Genomic DNA, 20,018 nt, shown 5'->3' on the forward strand with positions numbered 1-20,018 from the left:
AAGTTGCAAAACTGCTTACCTCTTCTGGTATACTGCAAAGCATCTTTTTACTCTTGTGTTCTGTTTAAAGCAATATCTCCTGTACCACGAAGCACTGCATTCTGGCGGGCGGTCTTAGTTGCTGGGTTGGCAGAGGATGCTCCCCATCCTGGCAACTGAAAAGTTCTGAGTATGTCCTTGGGGTATACTTGTGTATCTTGTTAAGTCAGAAAAACATAAGGCTTAAGAACAAGATTTTTGTTTGCTTTAAACAGAAAAAAATAATTGTCAAATGTTGTCCATCCGTACTAGTAGTTTTGTTGAAAATCACATTTCTGGTTTAGGTTTGTTTTGCATCATGAAGTTTTGAATGACTAGATTCTCTCAAATGCCAAATTTCCATTTTGACTCTCCCTTTTGGTTTGAACTTCTGGTTTGAACTGAGAATGTAGGCATGTTCTCCCGAAGGACAATCCAAGTGTCTCAAGTTAAATTCCGCCCATACCCAATGTTGCTTAGAGTCCATTTTAGGTGACACTAAGCATGCCAGGTTTCCATGCTTTAACCAGCCCATTTCTTGTCAATATTTCAATTTAGCGTTTATTAAAAATTTATTATGGGCCAGGTATTGTGCTAAGGATTGTTTAAAGATTAACTTCTGGGTGTAAAGTGGATGTGGGGGGTGAGGTGAGATTAGAAAGGGTTTTATAGGGGCGCCTGGGTGGCTCAGTGGGTTAAAAAGCTTCTGCCTTCGGCTCAGGTCATGATCCCAGGATTGAGCCCTGCATTGGGCTCTCTGCCTGCCTCTCTGCCTACTTGTGATCTCTGTCTGTCAAATAAATAAAATCTTTTAAAGGGCTTTTTTTATATGCATGGATAGTCTATTTATTATTGAAGTATAGTTGACTTACAAAGTTAGTTGGTTTCACGTGTACAACATAGTGATCCAACAGTTCTGTGTATCACACAGTATTCACTGTTGATTAGTGAGTTACCATCTGTCACCATACAATGCTAATTACAGTATTATTGACATTATTTCCTTTGCCTTACTTTTTATCTCTGTGACTGGTTTTATAACTGGAAGTTACACAAACTGTATATAGAGTTTTACAAATTGGAAGTTTGTATGCACTGGCAATTTCTAATTAAGAAAATGACATGATGCATACAAAAATGAACAGAAGTTAACAAATGGGAAAAAATGAGGGATTCCTGGCAAAAGTATCCCAACAAGTTTGTTTTTATATTACTCTGCTACTATTATCTTCAGAACAAGCTATCATCTAGAAGTAGGATCTCACAATCTGAAACTGTGTTCTCGCCTGGCATTTTTTTTGCTAGCTTAATAAAGTTCTGCTTAGATGCTTTATATATTGGTATAAATGTTACTAGGGGACGTTTTCTTAAGTCCACTTGCTTTGTTTTTTGATAAAGGAAAGGATATGCCAATTATCAAAGGTTATATTCAAGGCTGCTTCTTTTGTTTCTTCAAATATAATCAGGCATCAGAAAATTTTATGTTTTTGGGTGCCTGGGTGGCTCAGTCAGTTAAGCATCTTCCTTTGGCTCAGGTCATGATACTAGGGTCCTGGGATAGAGGCCTGCATCCCTCCCCTCAGCAGGGGAGGTCTGCTCCTCCCTGTGCCCCTCACCCTGCTTTTGTGCTCTCTTTCACTTTCTCAAGTGAGTAAATCTTCTAAAAAGAAAAAAAGAAAATTCATGTTTTTATTATTTATGTTATTGTTTTTCCTGAGTTTATAATTTTTTTATCTTGAACAGCACATGATGGTATATTCATTTCAAAATTATTAGGCTTTCAATTTCTTGGTTAATATTTTTAATTAGCTCTTTATCCTGTGTTTAGGAGAAAATATAGTGAGAGGAGATAAAGAATCTATTAAGAATCTGCTAGAAATATTTGATGGGTTGCTGGAGTATCTTACAGAACACATCAGTGAGACATCTCATGAGAAAAGTAAGTTTAAAAATAGAAATTTGATTTGGTTTATATTCTACATTCTGCATCCTGTCCCTTTTTGCCTTTTTTCTTTTTGCCTGTTTTTCTTTATAGGAATTGGAAACACTAATGCATATACCTGGTAAATTTAATCGTAAATTAAATCTCAATTCTTACTGTTCTTAGTGGTTGAGAAAAACTATCCTAGACTGTCACCATGTCCTTTGTCAACTTGGTTATTGCTTATAAATTACTTTAAAGCTAATCTATGATAGCTAAATTCTGGCCAAAATTGCCTATTGTCCTGTTATTGCGTAACATTGTTGACTATAATTTCCTCTGTCAGAACTGCTATTTTTGTTACAAATTTGGATTTTGCTAAAGTATTAGCAGGAATTGGAATGTGTAGTTTTGTTGTTGTTGTTTTTGTTTTGTCTTTAACCTATGTTTAGGTTTGTGACAGCCTGAACATTTTATTTTAGTCTTCAAGTAATCCAGTTTCCTAAATTGTAACAATTTGTTGTGTGAAGTTTTTATTTTATGGTTTTTAATGGTAATTATAAAGATTAACAGTGCCATTTTATTTTCCAAAAGGCTTATGGTTATTTAAAGTGGATCGGTAATATGTAAAAGCTCTTTATAATCTTTGGCTCAATTTATTTCATTCCTAAGCATTTATCCTAAGGAAGTATAATATAAAAGGTGCTTAAAGGTCTTCACTGCAATGTTATTGAAAAGAAAACAAAGAACCTTAATGGTTTGAGATTGGTTGAGTAAAAAATGCTCTATGTCATGATTAGAGTAATATATGACCCGTGTAAGAATGGATTTACTATTTTTGAAGTTATCCAGCAAGTTTTCAGCAGCAGTAGCAATCAACATAAATTCTAATATGAATGAAGCCAAAAATTTGGGTAGGCTTGTCATTCTTCTCACATGGTTGATGGTGAGACCTGTACTGTGATTATAACATTTGAAATTAACCTTAAACTCTTTAGAGATAGTTTTCTACCTTTTATCTCTATTGCTGAAAAGATTTAAAAGTATATGTAGGAAGGAAAAATTGCCACACAGGATACTTATTTCAAAAACTTTGACTGTTCTAAATGTGGAGTATTTTGAGTGTTTAATGTATGTTCAGTACGTACCAGCCCAGGTACCCTGGGAGGATTCAAAATTGCATGCCATGTGTATTGTGCTCAAACCTATACTCAAGTCAGGAAGACAGCCATAAATGTGTAGAATAGTCCCCCGAGATGTGCAGTTTACTTTCTGCAGTTTCAGTTACTTGCAGTCATCCTCTGTCCGGAAGCAGATGATCTCCTGACATATTGTCAGAAGGTCATAATAGCCAAATGCTGTATTGCAGTGCCTCGTCATTCACTCACTTCATCTCATCACGTAGGTATTTTATCATCCCACATCTTCACAAGAAGAGTGAGTACAGTACAATAAGATATTTTGACAGAGAGACCACTTTTTTTTTTTTTTAAGAGACTAGAGAGAGAGTGAGAGAGAGCATGAGAGCACAGAGAAGGTCAGAGGGAGAAGCAGACTCCCCACAGAGCTGGGAGCCCAATGCAGGACTTGATCCCAGGACTCAGATCATGACCTGAGCCGAAGGCAGTGGCTTAACCAACTGAGCCACCCAGGCGCTTGACATTTTTTTTTTAAGATTTTATTTATTCGTTTGACAGAGAGATCACAAGTAGGCAGAGCAGCAGGCAGAAAGAGACGGGGGGAAGCAGGCTCCCTGCTGAGCAGAGAGCCCGATGGGGGGCTCGATCCCAGGATCCTGAGATCATGACCTGAACCAAAGGCAGAGGCCTAACCCACTGAGCCACTCAGGCGCCCCAAGCGACCACATTTTTATAACTACTGTTGTAGTATATTGTTGTAATTGCTCTATTTTATTATTAGCTATTGTTTATCTTAATGTGCCTAATTTAGAAGCTAAACTTTGTCATAGGTGCAGGAAAAAGTGTATATATAGTGTTCAGTACTATCCATGGTTTCAGGGATTCTCTGGGGATCTTGGAACATATCCCCTGTGGATAAATAGGGACTCTTTTACAATAAAAACATTATAAGAGAATTGGGGAAGAGTGAAAGACCTGTGAAACTCACCTAATTCAAGGTTATCAGTAGGTATTTTGATGGTCTGTGACTGTGTAGTCATTTTAGCAGCAAGATTAAGAGGTAGAAAACTACCTTTAGGTGGAGATTAACTTAAAATTTTACACTGACTGCACCAGTTTTTACAATGCAGTACTTGATTGTAAGTAGGAGAGGGATGATAACGGCTTGGTCATGGATAGGGCCGTGGGGATGGAGAGAGGAGCACAGAACTGAAAGATACTTAGATGTCAGTCTGGTAATAGTGAAATGCTGAGGCAGGGGGAGAGAAGGGATATTTCAAGGGGAGGTCAATAGAATGTGGTGAACTTAGGGCTGCTAGGAGGGAGTTGCACAGATGGGGCCTCCCTGTGTGGTAGTACCTGAGTTGGGTAGTGTTTTCTAAAGTCTGATTCTCACCTTTGCAGGTCCAAGTTGATATGGCAATATTACCTAGAGCTGAGCAGATTCTTCAAAATGCCAGTTAATAATGGGAAGTAAATCTTTCTTATCATGAGTCTCATCAGGTATACAGAGCAGCTTTTTCCTGTTACCTGAGCTAGCATTATCGCTTACTTAAACTGTAAGGACAAAAGATTTGAAAGGAGACCTTGAGTCAGTGCTGCATTATGCCCCTCATTGTTTGAAGCTCTCAAAGCCTCAGTTTTCTCATCTGAAATTCTTTCATGGCTGTAGTGAAGGTCGAATAAGTAGATATGCATAAATAGTTTAGCACTGAGCCAAGCTTGAGTAATTGAGTAAATGCACAATGAATGTTAACTAATATTATTAAAATGTTTGTTGAATACAGCAATAGAAAAAAATGAAGGTGGATGTTCAAAGAAGGAATCTCTAGAAATGGATGGGAATGTCCATAAATCTGGATCATTGGAGGTTCGCCCACATACCTCCTGAAATTACCTTGCTAGTGAGTTCCTGCCACTGGTGAAAGTGTATTTCCTTGATATGTTGGGGTAGAAGAAAAGAGTGATCATCTTAAGGAAAATTCCATTGAAGCCTTGAAAGTAGTCTTACTCTTAGGTTAGGGAGTGATAGATTTGAAGCCTGAGGTAGGCTAACACAGTCCTGTTGTTCTGAAGCCAAAACCTAGTCCTCTTACCGCAGACATTCTTTACAGATAGAAAGGTGTTTACAAACAATAGAGAATGAACCTACCACCTAGCTTAAAAATAAAACACTGCTAATACAACTGCAGACCCTGATTTTAAAGAAACACTTTTGTTGTTTCTTTGTTACCCAAGTAATATGCTCATCACAGGTGATGATTTGGTTCTTTCTAATTTCATGTTCACAAGAGCCCAGTTTACCAGGAGAGAATGAGGGTGCCTTACTGTTCTTACCCCTACCTACCCCAGTATAAAAATAGCATTATTAATTTGGGGGATTTTGATACTGTTTTTGTCTATTCTAAACAGGTGAAACTGGACAGAGTTTTAAAGAATCCCATCAAGGAGAACTTTTGGAAGACCCAGAAAGTACTAAGGAATCCAAGTCATCATGGAAAAGGGTTTCTTTTGAGAGGTAGCACTCGGTGTCTGTGAATTTAATCATAGCAAATTATGCCTTTTTTCTACTAAGAATTTGAAATGGCACACAATATATCAGAATAGCAGCAACAAACAAAACAAAAAAACCCCCAAAAACCTACTGTAAAAATTTTACTACCTTCTCATATTTTAAACCTTCCTGAGGGAGTTTTAAGAACCATGAGTTATATGTACCTAATTCTCAGTATTAAGCACCTACTTATTTTTAAATTTTTCCCTAGGTCATCAAAACAGTTTATGTTCCTTATAGAAAACTTGGAAAGTACAGAGAAATAAAAAACAAGCAGAAAAAAAAAATGAACTCTGCTATTCAAAACTGAATAAGTACTGTTGCTGTTTTGTTACACTTTAGTCTTTTTTACTATTTTGGGGTTTTTTTGGATTTAGTCATATTGTTTATATAATTTTTGTTTTTTGCATTTTAAAGTTTTACACATCAGTAGTCTTCAAGTTGTTAAAATTTTTGTAATAATTTTTAATCACCATATAACAGACCATTCACATGTGTGCTTCATAATTGGCTAAACCACTCCTCTAAATTGGAAAACCACAGTGTTTTTTATGGTTTAAAAATGTGATACATACTTTTATCTATTCTGTAATCTGTTCTTTACTCTTCATGCTATTCTTTAAACTCATTAAAAGAGAATGAATGTTATAAGGCTATTAAAAGCAGTTGCTTTCCAAAATGTGGTGATGGTTTATACACTCACTGGCAGTATAAAATTATTGCGTTACTGCACCTTTAAATCAGTATTGTTAACAAATATCAGAGTTTGTTTTATTTATTCACTCATTCATTTATTTATTTTTTAAGGTTTTATTTATTTGACATGGAGATAGAGAGTATAAGTAGGCAGGGCAGCAGGGAGAGAGAGAGGGAGAAGCAGGCTCGATCCCAGGACTCTGGAATTACGACTGGAGCCAAAAGCAGCCGCTTAACCAACTGAGCCACCCATGTGCCCCAGCAAATATCAGAGTTTTAAAATTTCTGTGACTTTTATAGAAAAAATACAATGTCATTACAAATTTGATAGTAGTTATAACTGGAGGTTGAATATGATGGTATGACTGTTTTAAATATCTGATTCTCCATTTTTTTAAATGGAGTTGCTCTGATTTCAAAAATCACAGGCAGTGCTTTCCTTTTACATATAGTACATTGTGGAAAACATGTCTTTTTTTTTTTTTTTTTTTTTTTTTTTTTTCTAAATATTTTATTTATTTATTTGACAGAGATCACAAGCAGGCAGAGAGGCAGGCAGAGAGAGAGGGAGAAACAGGCTCCCCACTGAGCAGAGAGCCCGATGCGGGGCTCGATCCCAGGACCCTGAGATCATGACCTGAGCCGAAGGCAGAGGCATAAACCGCTGAGCCACCCAGGCGCCCTGTGGAAAACATGTCTTGAAGGAGACCACCATAAGATGAATTTCCTGACTTTATTTTTTTATTATTATTATTATTGTTATTAAAGATTTATTTATTTATTTATTTGACACAGAGAAATCACAAGTGGGCAGAGAGGCAGGCAGAGAGAGAGAGGAGGAAGCAGGCTCCCTGCCAAGCAGAGAGCCGGATGCGGGACTTGATCCCAGGACCGTGAGATCATGACCTGAGCCAAAGGCAGAGGCTTAACCCACTGAACCACCCAGGAGCCCCTGACTTTATTTTTTATTACTAGATTTTTTTTTAAGTGCAAAAGTGAAACAACACAAGAATATTTGGTTCAAAATTAATACCCTACCCAAACTCCACTCCCACACCCCTAGAGCATCCGATATTTATTGTTCTCTGTGTGTGTGATTCTCCTACACATTTAATCCTTGACACATTTAATCCTTGACTGATACATGCCAAAACAAAACAGATAAGCAGCAAGAAGGGATAAGCAGTAGAAGGGAGTGTCTTGCCCTTCTTCTGCACATAACAGTGAACAGTCTGAATACCCATCAGCAGACTGTTTGGAGGAGCTCTCGGGGTTTTCTTGGGGAGGGGCCCTCTGTGTTTAGGCTGGGCCCCAAGTAAGTAAGGGAACTCTTTCAGGTGCTCCTTGTCATCTGAGGCTTTGGGCCCCTCTTGGGATGGAGATGAAACAGAATCCACCGGTGAAATAATTAGACTGGGAGACACGGCACACACCTTTTCTCTCAGAAGTAATGGTAAGTTGTTAGATGACAGTTACTGTTATTCAACATATAACTATGAAAATATAAATAGTTATACTTAGGAATGTTTATAGTTGAGAAGAATAGAGGGAGCTGTAACTCGATAGAATTGAATTTCCGGGAGCATACCACCATTATCCTAAATATGAACAGTTACCTGAAATCAGTCAAGTAGGAGTCATAGGCACCTGGGCAAACAGGTGGATGCAAGTTTGTCATGTAATATGTGGGACTTGATACTCTGGGAAGAAACTTCTGGATGCAACATTCAGATTACCTCCTAAGTGTAGTTTCTTAAACTGGGTGACACACTCTTTTTATGGTTTCAGCCAACAAGTCTGTATATCCAGTGGCATTTTTTCTGCCAGGCATCAGGCCACATTTCTAACAGACTGCTGCTTGTATACAGTAAACCTGAATATCTCTTAGACCCCTTTTGAGCCTCCCACTTTGCTGTACTCCCAACATCCCATTCCCTGTCCTGCCTACCTTAGTTGACATGCTCTTTTTCTGGTGTCATATTGTTTCTTCTACCGGGGTGCTCTTCCTTCCTTTCTATTTCTGGCAAATTCACCCTATAAAGCCCAGCCTCCCGCATGTGTCTCAGGTTCTAAGGTTCTGTATTTCTATGGTGTGGCCATGTGTCCTTATTTTGGTAATAGCATTCCCACATTGCATCATTAACTTTAAGTATGTATATTAGGTACACTGCGTTTCGGGGACAGTAGCCACATTATATTCATTTAGCAAATACTTAGTGCCTTCTCTGTGCTAGGCAGTGGTGTTAGAGTAGTAACCAAAAGAGACACAAATCCCTTCCCTTGTGGAGCTTACATTCTACTTGTGGAGGCAGCCAATAAATAAGACAAAAAAGTGAAGTATATAGTAAAATCATTCATATTTATCTTAATATTCCAAAACTTTGCAAAACACCAGGCACACAATAAGTGGTGGGGGTTTTTAATGGTAGAATAGGAATGCTAGAGAGGAACTAATTATATTAAGTTGGGAATCAAATGGCCAAATTTTTATGCAGACTCTGCTACTGGCTGTGTGACTTTGGACAAGGCCCTTGTCTTTCTTGAGCCTCAGTTTCTTAATGTGTTAAATCAGAGAATTCAACAAACCATCTCTGAAATCCCTTTCAGCATTAATACTTTTATTCCAAAGAGTAAACACTGAATTCCAAGGAATAAATGCTCAAAGAACCTGTGTCTGGAAGGTTAGACCGTAGACTAAAGACGTACTTGCTACTGGGAGGAGCAAAGTAAGGGAATGACCAGAGTCAAGTGTAGGTGATAATGTTTCTAGAAGGAAGAGAGTCCGATGGATTGACAGAAGGTGGAAGGGATGGTGATTTTAGAAATGGTGTTCTGTGATAGCAACTACCACATAAAAAGGTTGCATCTGTAAAAAGTGAATTATTTTCAGATTATAATGCAATTAAGGCAAAAGGAAAGGTTGAAAGAAAAGCTAGGATAAGGCATTTGGGTTTGAGGTCATAAAGGGCTATGGTAACTTCCTCTTATATTTGGATCTAAGTTATCAGGTAACTGTCACCCTATACATTCATGGGTGTCTATTTAGACTTCAATTCCTGGGCTATGAATCATTTTTTTAATTCAGGTAAAATTGACATGTAACATTGTTAGTTTCATGTGTACAACCTAATGATTTTATGTTTACGTATATTGTGAAGTGATCATGACATAGGTCTAGTTAACATTTGTCACCAGGGAGTTGAAATTCTTTTTCTCTTGAGATGATAACTTTTAAGATCTGTCCTACTTGTATACTGTGTTCCCCTTACTTATTTAACTAGAAATTTGTACCTTTTGACCATCTTCAGCTATTTTTTTCTATCAGGGCCACCCCCCTTTTTTTAATGAAATGTTATATACATTTATATATAGGTATACTTATATAATTGAATTTTATTAATGCTTACAGTAGACAAATTCAGAATCTTCCCAGTAATAAAACACTATGTCCTTAAAACAATCTAAAAATTATAGGGAGAGATTTGAGTGTGTCATTTTCAGTCTGACAAAAGTTCCAAATGGTAACTAAACATGAGATTTTAGGAGAAATTTCATCAAAAATAAAGAGATTGAGTTTCTTGGTTCCCCAAGAAACTAAAGAAAAAGTGGACCTAGGTAAGAGTGAATTAGCCTGGGGTCAAGCTGATGACAAATTCATTTTGGGTAGTAGAGAAATTGTGGACCATGTTAATGAATTTTGAACATTAGATCTCAGATGCTCTTCATGTGAAATAAGTTATGGAGGGAGATGGATATATTTTAAACATTTTGATGTGAAAATGCCACATTGCACTGGATTGTGGAAAAGAAAAGCACAAAACGATGTCTTTGCTGGTTTTTAAAAGACAAAATGAATGTCAGAAATTTTAAAATACACAGTGTCTTGGAATAAATTGCATGGAGTTGGGGATCTGTGCAAGGTGAGTATTTCTGTTTGTAGTGATTGTGTTGATCATTTGGTAACAGTGAGATTGGAGAGTACACTCTCAAAGTGAGAAATAAGTTTATAGTGAAGTCTTTCATTAAATTGAAGAAGGCATAAATAGTCATTTGGGGGGGGTCATAAATCCATTTTGTTAGTGAAGAGTACGTGTACTGTATAGTTTCCAAAGGAACAAAGTGGATATCCAGAAATATTTTAATACAGCTCTGTGTGTAATGCCAAAAAGCTGATTAAAAATATTAAGCATTTAAAAATTAGACAAAACAATTTGACCTATAAATCTTTTTATGACGGTATCAGCCAAGATTCCTAGCTCAGAGATATATCCCCATAACAGTGTCCTGCAATTCTAGCACCTCTTTGTATGTGAGTGTGTTCCAATAACGCTATTTACAGTGGTTCCTGACTGGCTCAGTCAGTAGTGTGTGTGACTCTTGATCTTGGGGTTGTGAGTTCAAGCCTCACATTGGATGTAGAGATTAATTAAAATCTTGAAACAACTTTTTTTTTACAAAAATAGTTGATGGGTCAGATTTGGACCTTGGGCCATGGTTTGCCAACCCCTGACCTACAGAAAACCACTGTTAACATTTTGATTTCTTTCCTTACAGATACATAAATGTGTATCTCATGTGTATCTTTTAAAATGTAATCATATAGTACATATTAGTAATTTTTTAATTGAAGTGTAGTTGACATACAATATTATATTACAACATTAAATTATTATAATATTATAACATGTTTCAGTTGTACAACATAGTGATTTGGCAACTCTACATGTTATGCTATTCTCACCACAAGTATAGCTACCATCTGTCATCATACATCATTATAATACCATTGACTATATTCCTTCTGTTGTACCTTTCATCCCTGTGACTTAGTCATTCCGTAACTGGAAGCCTGTATACCTTTCACTCTACCCATTCTCCCTACTTTCTCCTATATAGAAACCATCACTTCTCTGTGTTTGTGGATCTGTTTCTTTTGTTGTTGTTCATTTGCTTTTTTAGATTCCATATGTATGTGAAATTGTACTTGTCTTTGACTTATTTCACTTAGCATCATACTCCCTAAGTCTCTCCATGTTGTAAATGGCAAGATCTCATTCTTTTCTATGATGAAGTAATATTTGTGTGTGTATGTGTGTGTGTGCATACACGTGTATACCACATCTTCATTTATCAGTGGACACTTGGGTTATTTCCCTATCTTGGCTATTATAAGTACTGCAATAAACAGGGATGCACATGTCTTTTCAAATTAGTGTTTTTTTCTTTGGGTAAATACACAGTAGTGGAATTACTGAATCACGTGATATTTCTATTTTTACTTTGTTGAGGAACCTTCATACTGTTTTCCATAGTGACTATACCAATTTCTGTTTCCATCAACAGTGCACAAGAGTTCCTTTCTCTTCACATCTTTGTCAGTTCTTGTTATTCTTGTCTTTGTCAGTGTAGCCATTCTGACAGAAGGTGGTATCTCATTGTGATTTTGATTTGCATTTCCCTTGATAATTAGTGATGTTGAGCGCCTTTTCTTGTGTCTGTTGGCCATCTGTATGTTTCCTGTGGGAAAACGTTTATTCAGGTCCTGGGCCCATTTTTTAATCTGGGTTTTTCTGGTGTGTTGAGTTACATCAGTTTTTTAAAAATATATTTTGGGTATTAATCCTTTATCAGACATATAACTTGCAAGTGTCTTCTTCTGTTCAGTAGCTTGCCTTTTCACTTTGTTGATTGTTTCCCTCACTGTGCAGAAGCTTTTTATTTTGGTATAGTCCCAATAGTTTATTTTTGCTTTTGTTTCCCTTGCCTGAGACCACCTGTCAAAAAAATGTTACTCAAGCTGATGTCAAAGAAATTACTTGCCTGTGTTTTCTTGTGGAAGTTTTATGATTTCATGTCTCACACTTAGTTGTATAATACATTTTGAGGTAATTTTTGTGTATGGTGTGTTGAAGTACTCCAGTTTCACTCTTTTTGCATGTAGCTGTCCATTTTCCTACATCATTTGTTGAAGAAACTATTTTCCCATTGTATATTCTTACCTCCTTTGTTGTAGATTAATTGACCATATAAGCATGGGTTTATTTCTGGGCTCTCTGTTCTGTTCTTTTGATTTTTTTTCTGTTTTTGTGGCACTTGTGGCACTAAAGAAAAGTAGTATGATATAAATCTTTACTTTTAATTTGTGTTAGTGGTTCCGGATCTTCCTCTCTGGTGGTACTAAAAGTAATGGGTAGTTTGAGCAATCAAACACAGTTCAATGATTGTCATTTGTGAGATTTTTACCCTCTGTGTACAGAACTCTTGGTTTTTAATAAAATAATTCAGCAACAAAAAAATTCTACCTTTAATATTTTCTTTTCTAGGTGCCAAAGGCCCTAATGAAATGCAGTCTAAAAAAGCCTCAACCATATCGTATGAAGAAGTGTTGCACCCTCCCTTATCTAGTTTTTTGTCCAAGAACAGAACATCCTTTGTTGAAGACAGTGAGTAGTAATGTGTTGTTAGTGAGTTAGAAACAATAGTGAGTTCCTGGAACAATTTCTGTTGCTATTAGCCTTTTTACTTTTGTTGCTCTATACTTTATATGATTCTTTTTGGTTTTACATGATTATATCTGTAAATGTTTGCTATTAATTATAAGCTCTGATTTATTAAATGTTTTTTGGTTGCATGTTTTACATCCACTGTTTTATTATCTAGTGTTTTCTTAAAGACTTTAGTACAATATGAGTCTCTAATACATTACTATATGAGTTGGTGGTCTTCCAATTATTAGGAATGGTAAAATAAAGTAATTTGGAAAATATGCTCATTTCTTATTGTTCTCTCTGGGATTTTACTTAGTATTACATAAAATCATTGTTAATGTCTAACAAGTTTTATAACCTGTGGATGAACCATAATTTATGTAGCTATTCTTCAAGTCAGTTACATTTTTAGTATCTATAGGTATGTGTATATATTAAATTATGTATTTCTTAGAGTTTCATCTTACTGTCCACTTTATTTTTGCCAACCAGTGGAAATTCCTTCTGTGGATGTGATTCCAAGTGCTAGGAAGCTAGGAGAGCCCATTCGATCAGCTATTCCTTTACATCCGCCCTACCACCCTTCAGAGCCTCGAGCACCCTGTCCCATAGGAAAAGAATACTTGGGTTCAAGTCACATCTCCCCTGCCATGAATTCTGCTGGAGAGGACACAGCACTTTCTGTGGTAAGTGGAAAAGCTTGCTTATAATTAGATAGAAGTCTATAGATTTAAGGAGGTCTCTGCTAGAATACTAGTCAAGGATACCCGACTAATTAAAACACTGTACTTCTGAAATTTTACCTCTGCATACACCTACATGTTCTGACTCTAAGACAGTAGGGATGATTGTATAAAAAGGCAAATATTAAAAGCTAACGTGTATTATGTGTTTATTTTGTATCATGCACAGTTGTAGGTATTACACAGGTATTGAATAATTTACTCCTCACAGTAGCTATGGGGGAGGTATGTTTTTTTTTTTTTTTTAAGATTTTATTTGACAGCGAGAGAGAGAGAGAGAGATCACAAGTAGGCAGAGAGGCAGGCAGAGAGAGAGAGGGAAGCAGGCTCCCTGCTGAGCAGAGAGCCCGATGTGGGACTCGATCCCACGGCCCTGAGATCATGACCTGAGCCGAAGGCAGCGGCTTAACCCACTGAGCCACCCAGGCGCCCGGGGAGGTATGATTTTTATTTCCCATGGGGAAGCTGATATAAAGAGATTAAATATTCTGTCTCAGGTCATATACAGCAACTGTAGAGCCAGGATTTGAACTCAGTATTCTAGTTTCAGAACCCATATTTTATGTCCTTAGTTAAATCACTTAGACTTTTGTAAGTATAAGAAAGTATAGGGGCACCTGGATGGCTCAGTTGGTAAGCGTCTGCCTTCAGCTTGGGTCATAATCTCAGGATTCTGAGATCGAGCCCCAGGTCCGGCTCCCTGTTTAGTGGAGAGTCTGCTTCTCCCTTTCTCTCTCCCTCTGCCTCTGTCCCTGCTTGTGCATTCTCTCTTTCTCTCTCAAATAAATAAATAAAATCTTAAAAAAAAAAAAAAAAAAAAAAAAGAGGGGGAGGGATGCTTGGGTCAGTTAAGTGTCTGCCTTCGGTTCAGGTCATGATCCTAGGGTCCTCGGATCAAGTCCTGCATCAGGCTCCTTGCCCAGCAGGGAACCTGCTTCTCCTTCTGCCTGCTGCTCCCCTCTGCTTGTGCACATGTACACACTCTGTCTCTCTCTCACCTTAAATAAATAAAATCTTAAGGAAAAAAAAAGTATGAGGAACACTCATTCATATTCCTATTACAGTGTGAACTGTTATTAATACCTTGGCCTATGTGCTTCCACTCTTCTTTGAAAAATAAAATGCCCCCCCTTTTTTTGTATTATTTTGTTTTGTTTTTAAGATTTTATTTATTTATTTGACAGGTAGAGAGTATAAGTAGGCAGAGCAGCGGGCAGAGGGAGAGGGAGAAGCAGACTCCCCACTGAGCAGGGAGCCCTATGTGGGACTTGATCCCATGACGCTGGGATCATGACCCGAGCCGAAGGCAGACGCTTAACCAACTGAGCCACCCAGCACCCCAAAAATCCCTTTCTGTAAAGTTATCCTGTCCCTATCCTAGAAATGAACAGTTAGGGATATGCAAAAGGTGAATTTGTGAACAATGATACATTGGCATTATTAAAAATTCAAACAGTGCATAAAAAGTGCAAAGATGAAGTAAACATTAGCATTAGGTGGCCATCATTCTTTGAAACATTCTGTGCATCTATTTCAGATAGGAGGGTGGAGAGATAAAAGAGATCATAGGTTAATGGTTACACTTGGGAGAGTTTTAGGGGAGGATGGTAGAGCTTTTGATTGCTGGTAATACTCTGTTTCCTAACCTGAGTGGCACGTAAGTGGAAATACTCATCTTGAAATAATACTTGACCAGGACATTTAAACTTCAATAAAAATTTTTAAAATGTGATTGTATTATGTTGTTATTTACTAAAAAGCGTTTAATTTTACTTTGGTAGAAGAGAAAGATAAGTGAAATTGAGATATTCTTAAACACCAAATACTTCTTCATAAGATTTCTTCTGAGATTAAGAAGTAAATTATGAAATGAGGTGCCTGGTGGCTCGTGTGCCTTTAGTTCAGGTCATCATCTTGGGGCCTAGGATCAAGCCCCACATCGGGCTCTGCACTCAGCGGGGAGTCTGCCTGGGGATTTCTCTCCCTTTCCCTCTGTCCCTTCCCCACTGCATCCCCCCACCCCCTGCACACTTGCACCTGCTCTCTCTGAAATAAATAAATAAATTTTTGAAAAAAAAATTGTTAGAAACATTGAGTTTATATTCATATTTTAGAAGATTTTATCTTTATTTTGATTTTGGACAGTTTCTGTTTTTTAATACCAAAGAAAATGATTTTAATACACTTACGATTTATTCATTTTTTTCATTGTCCACGTGTAGCTACAGCCCCTAAATTTTTGTATTTGAGAACACCTCACCTGCCTTTATATTTGAATGGCTTCCTGACCCACAGTTTTTATCTGAGTACAAGTCTATAGACATTGCTCTTCCATTCCTTTGGTATTAAGGATCAAGAGAGTATTTTGACAATTTTTTTTTTTTTTTTTTTTGAGAGAGCGAGTGATCATGAGCAAGTTGTGGAGGGGGAGGAGCAGAGGAAGAGGGAGAGAGAGCAGCTTAAGCAGGCACCATGCCCAGTGTGGAACCTAAAGTGGGGCTCAGTCTCCTGACCCTGAGATGATCTGAGCCAAAATAAGAGTCAGACTGACTCTCCCCAACTGAGCCAACCCAGGCACCCTGACAAATGTGTTTTTAAAAAAGTAAAACAGAGGTCGTGATCTCAGGGTTGTGAGTTTGAGCCCTGCCTCAGGCTGAAATGTTGGGTATAGAGCTACTTAAATGAAAACACTTAAAAAAAAAAAAAAAGTTAAACATGGAGAATAAAGGGACTGAGCTTTGTGCCACAGGTCCTCTCCCCCACCCTCCCAAAATGTTTCTGTGTGCCATCTTTTGTAGCTTTTTCAAATCAACTCTCTTCTGTTTTTAATAGGAATCAGATAATAAAGTTCTCTTAACTTCTAAGTTGCCTCAAGATAGCAAACAGGAAATGTGTTCAGCTCAGATCCAAGGCCCTAGGACAAGGAAGTTTCCCAAAGGAAAAAGGTAACATTATTGCAGTCTGTTTTCAGTCAGTTTGAAAGGGATTTAAAGAAAGGAGTATACTCTCCAGACTTAGCTCTGAAGACGAGTATGAAATATTTGTTAAAGCATGCATTACAGCACATTTGGCTACTTAAATGTCACATGGTCATTTTATTACAGATATGAAAGCAGACCTGCAGTTTCATCCTGGGATTCAGTCCTCTCCCAGAGGCCAAGAAAGAGGTTAACAGAACAAGAATTACATTCAGTTTCTGAGAAACTCTCTCAACGGCTCTCTGAATTAGATTGGGCAAGTCTTATTTTTTAATCTATATTGAGTTTGCCATAGTTGGTGAATATTTAAGTGATCTAATTGAAGATGAACACTAAGCTAAGGCACTAAAATTTGTTGTGTCTTAGTCACTGTGAAAATGTTCCATAAATCAGGCAGGTAGGACACAGGATGAGAAGTCATCACTTACTTAGCCTTTCATTATATAACCAAATTTGGTATGGATTTATCCTGATTTTTACTTAATTCTGATGAAAACTAATCATTTTAAGTGATTACATTAAGATCTTTATTTTAGATACACCTAAGACAGATTTGGTATAAAATTAGATCTCTTGATCCTCACAAATCCAATATTACAATTTGGGGGTATCATTGAATAAATGTATTAAATCCTTATGTGATTTACTATAAAGTTTACTGAAACTGAGTAGTCCATAGCACTGATATATACCCTTCAAAAACTAAATATGCATAAGCATCTGAAAGTTATTAGTACCTAATTATGAAAAGAAGCTTTTTAAAGATTCTACTTTTCCAGCTTGTATTCTGCTGAAATTAATGAAAGATGTTAAAAAATATTTTCTCAATAGATGTTAAAAAGTGCCCTGGGTGATCGAATTAAAGATAAGACTGACTACGAAGAAGATGGTATTGGAAACGAAGAGATGGAGAGTAGGAAGGATGAAACCCTGTCTCAGCACAGTGACAGCATCATGGAGTATGGGCCGAAGAAGCGAAGGCCAGGTACTTATCCCAGAGAAGCCAGGATAAGGATGTCCGAGGGATCTGTTTAGGGACTTCCATTTGTTTATGACTGGGTTTCTTATTTTAAATATTTCAGAAATATATAAAAGGTGCAAAAATAATAATACCCATATCTTTACCACCTAAAAGCAGATGCTAGTAATTATATATGCTTTACACCTTTTGAATTTAAAAATAAGAGTTGGAAATCCCCTCTGTCCTCCCCACAGTCCATTTTTCCCCTCCTTCAAAGAAACAACTCTCTCAAAGTTTGTATCTTTTATCCCTGTTTTTATTTTGTTATTTTATTCAGATCCAGTTGACATATACCATGGTATTCACTAAAGGTATACAGTATAATGATTTATTTATAGGTTGATTGATATTGATATAAATGATTGCCTCAGTACGTTTAGTTAACATTTATCACTTCACATAGTTACAAGTTTTTTTTTCTTAAAACTTTTAAGATGGGATTTTTTGCAACTTCCAAATATGCAATATGTTAATTATAGTCACCACGCTGGACATTATATCCCCAGAACTTATTTATAATTGAAAGTTCGTACCTTTTGACCACTTTCACGCCCACCTCTGGCAACCACCAGTCTGTTCTCTGTATCTATGAGTTTGGTTTTTTTAGATTCCATATATATGAGATCATACATTATATGTCTTTTTCTGTCCGACTTAGGTCACTTAGCATAAGGCCCTCAAGGCCCATCCATATTGTCACAGATGGCAGGATTTCCTTTTTTTCCTATGGCTGAATAATATTCTTTTATGTGTTTTTTTCTTTATCCATTTATCTGTATATGGGCATTTAGGCTGCTTCTGTATCTTGGCTATTGTAAACAATGCTGCAGTGAACATGGGGGTGCATGTATCTTTTAGAGGTGGTGATTTCTTTTCACTTCTGGGTACCCAGAAGTAGTATCACTGGGTCATATGGTACTTCTAATATATATGTACATGTGTATACATATATATATGTATATACATATATACACATATACATATATACATATATTATATATATTAGATTTATATATAAATATATACGTATATATATGTGTATATATGTATATATACGTATATGTGTGTGTATATATGTATATATGTGTATATATATGTATATGTGTATACACGTATACATATATATAATATATATATAAATCTAATATATATAATGTATATACATATATATTAGATTTATGTATGTGTGTATATATACACACATGTACACATATACATATATATATATATTTTAAGATTTTATTTATTTGACAGAGAGAGACACAGCGAGAGAGGGAACACAAGCAGGGGGAGTGAGAGAGGCAGAAACAGGCTTCCACTGACCAGGGAGCCTGATGCGGGGCTCGATCCCAGGACTCTGGGATCATGACCTGAGCTGAAGGCAGACACTTAACGACTGAGCCACCCAGGTGTCCTTGGTACTTCTAATATTTTGAGTGACCTCTGTACTATACTACATAGTGGCTGCACCAATTTACATTCCCCCTACCAGTGTACAAGGGTTCCCTTTTCTCTCCATTCTCTCCAACTCTTGGTATCTCTTGTTTTTTATCATAGCCATTATTCTAAACCTGTAAGATGACATCTCATTGTGATTTTGATTTTCATTTCCATGTACCCTTTTTTTTTTTTTAAGATTCATTTATTTATTTATTTGACAGACAGAGATCACAAGCAGGCAGAGAGGCAGACCGAGAGAGGAGGAGGGGAAGCAGGCTCTCTGCCAAGCAGAGAGCCCGATGCAGGGCTCGATCCCAAGACCCTGGGATCATGACCTGAGCCGAAGGCAGAGGCTTTAACCCAGTGAGCCACCCAGGAGCCCCTTCATGTACCTTTTGGCCCTTTGTAGGTCATCTGGGGCAAACTACCCAGTTTCTCTGCCCAGTTTTTAATTGGATTGTTTTTGGGTTTTGTTGTTATTGTTTTGCTATTGAGTTGTATGAGTTCTTTATATATTTTGGATATTAATTCTATATCAGATATCTGATTTGCAGCTATTTTCTCCTGTTTGGTTGCCTTTTCATTTTGTTGATCGTTTGCTGTGCTGTGCAGAAGCTTAATATTGTCCCATTTGTTGATTTTTGCTTTTGTTGCCTTTGCTTTTGGTATCACATCCAAAAAAATCATTGCCAAGACCAATGTCAAGTAGCTTACCTGCTGTCTTCTAGGAGTTTATGGTTTCAAAGATCTTACATTCAGATCTCTAATTCATTTTGGTTGATTTTTGCATATGGTGTAAGATAGGTTATAGTTCTTTCTTTTGCATGTGGCTGTCCAGTTTTCCCAGTCCCATTTATTGAAGAGACTCTCTTTTCCCTGTTGTATATTCTTAGGACACTTGTTGTAAATTAATTGACTGTACACACGTGGGTTTATTTCTGGGCTCTGTATTCTGTTCCGTTGATTCTATGTGCCTTTTGTGCAGTACTATATTGTTTTGACAGTATAGCTTTGTAATAC

At 36.9% G+C, this 20,018-nt stretch overlaps 1 protein-coding gene across 1 annotated transcript in view; it reads left to right on the plus strand.

The window, feature by feature from the left end:
* CEP95 (centrosomal protein 95) overlaps positions 1-20,018 on the plus strand; it is a 41,566-nt gene that overhangs the window by 5,070 nt on the left and 16,478 nt on the right. Inside the window, exons 4-11 of the mRNA XM_045985816.1 lie at positions 1,847-1,957; positions 5,491-5,596; positions 7,666-7,781; positions 12,652-12,771; positions 13,309-13,502; positions 16,392-16,504; positions 16,664-16,793; positions 17,369-17,522. Coding sequence (XP_045841772.1) covers positions 1,847-1,957; positions 5,491-5,596; positions 7,666-7,781; positions 12,652-12,771; positions 13,309-13,502; positions 16,392-16,504; positions 16,664-16,793; positions 17,369-17,522 — 1,044 coding nt within the window. The remainder of the gene's footprint in view (positions 1-1,846; positions 1,958-5,490; positions 5,597-7,665; positions 7,782-12,651; positions 12,772-13,308; positions 13,503-16,391; positions 16,505-16,663; positions 16,794-17,368; positions 17,523-20,018) is intronic.

This window comes from Meles meles, chromosome 18, assembly GCF_922984935.1.
Source record: "Meles meles chromosome 18, mMelMel3.1 paternal haplotype, whole genome shotgun sequence".
Lineage (NCBI taxonomy): Eukaryota > Metazoa > Chordata > Mammalia > Carnivora > Mustelidae > Meles > Meles meles.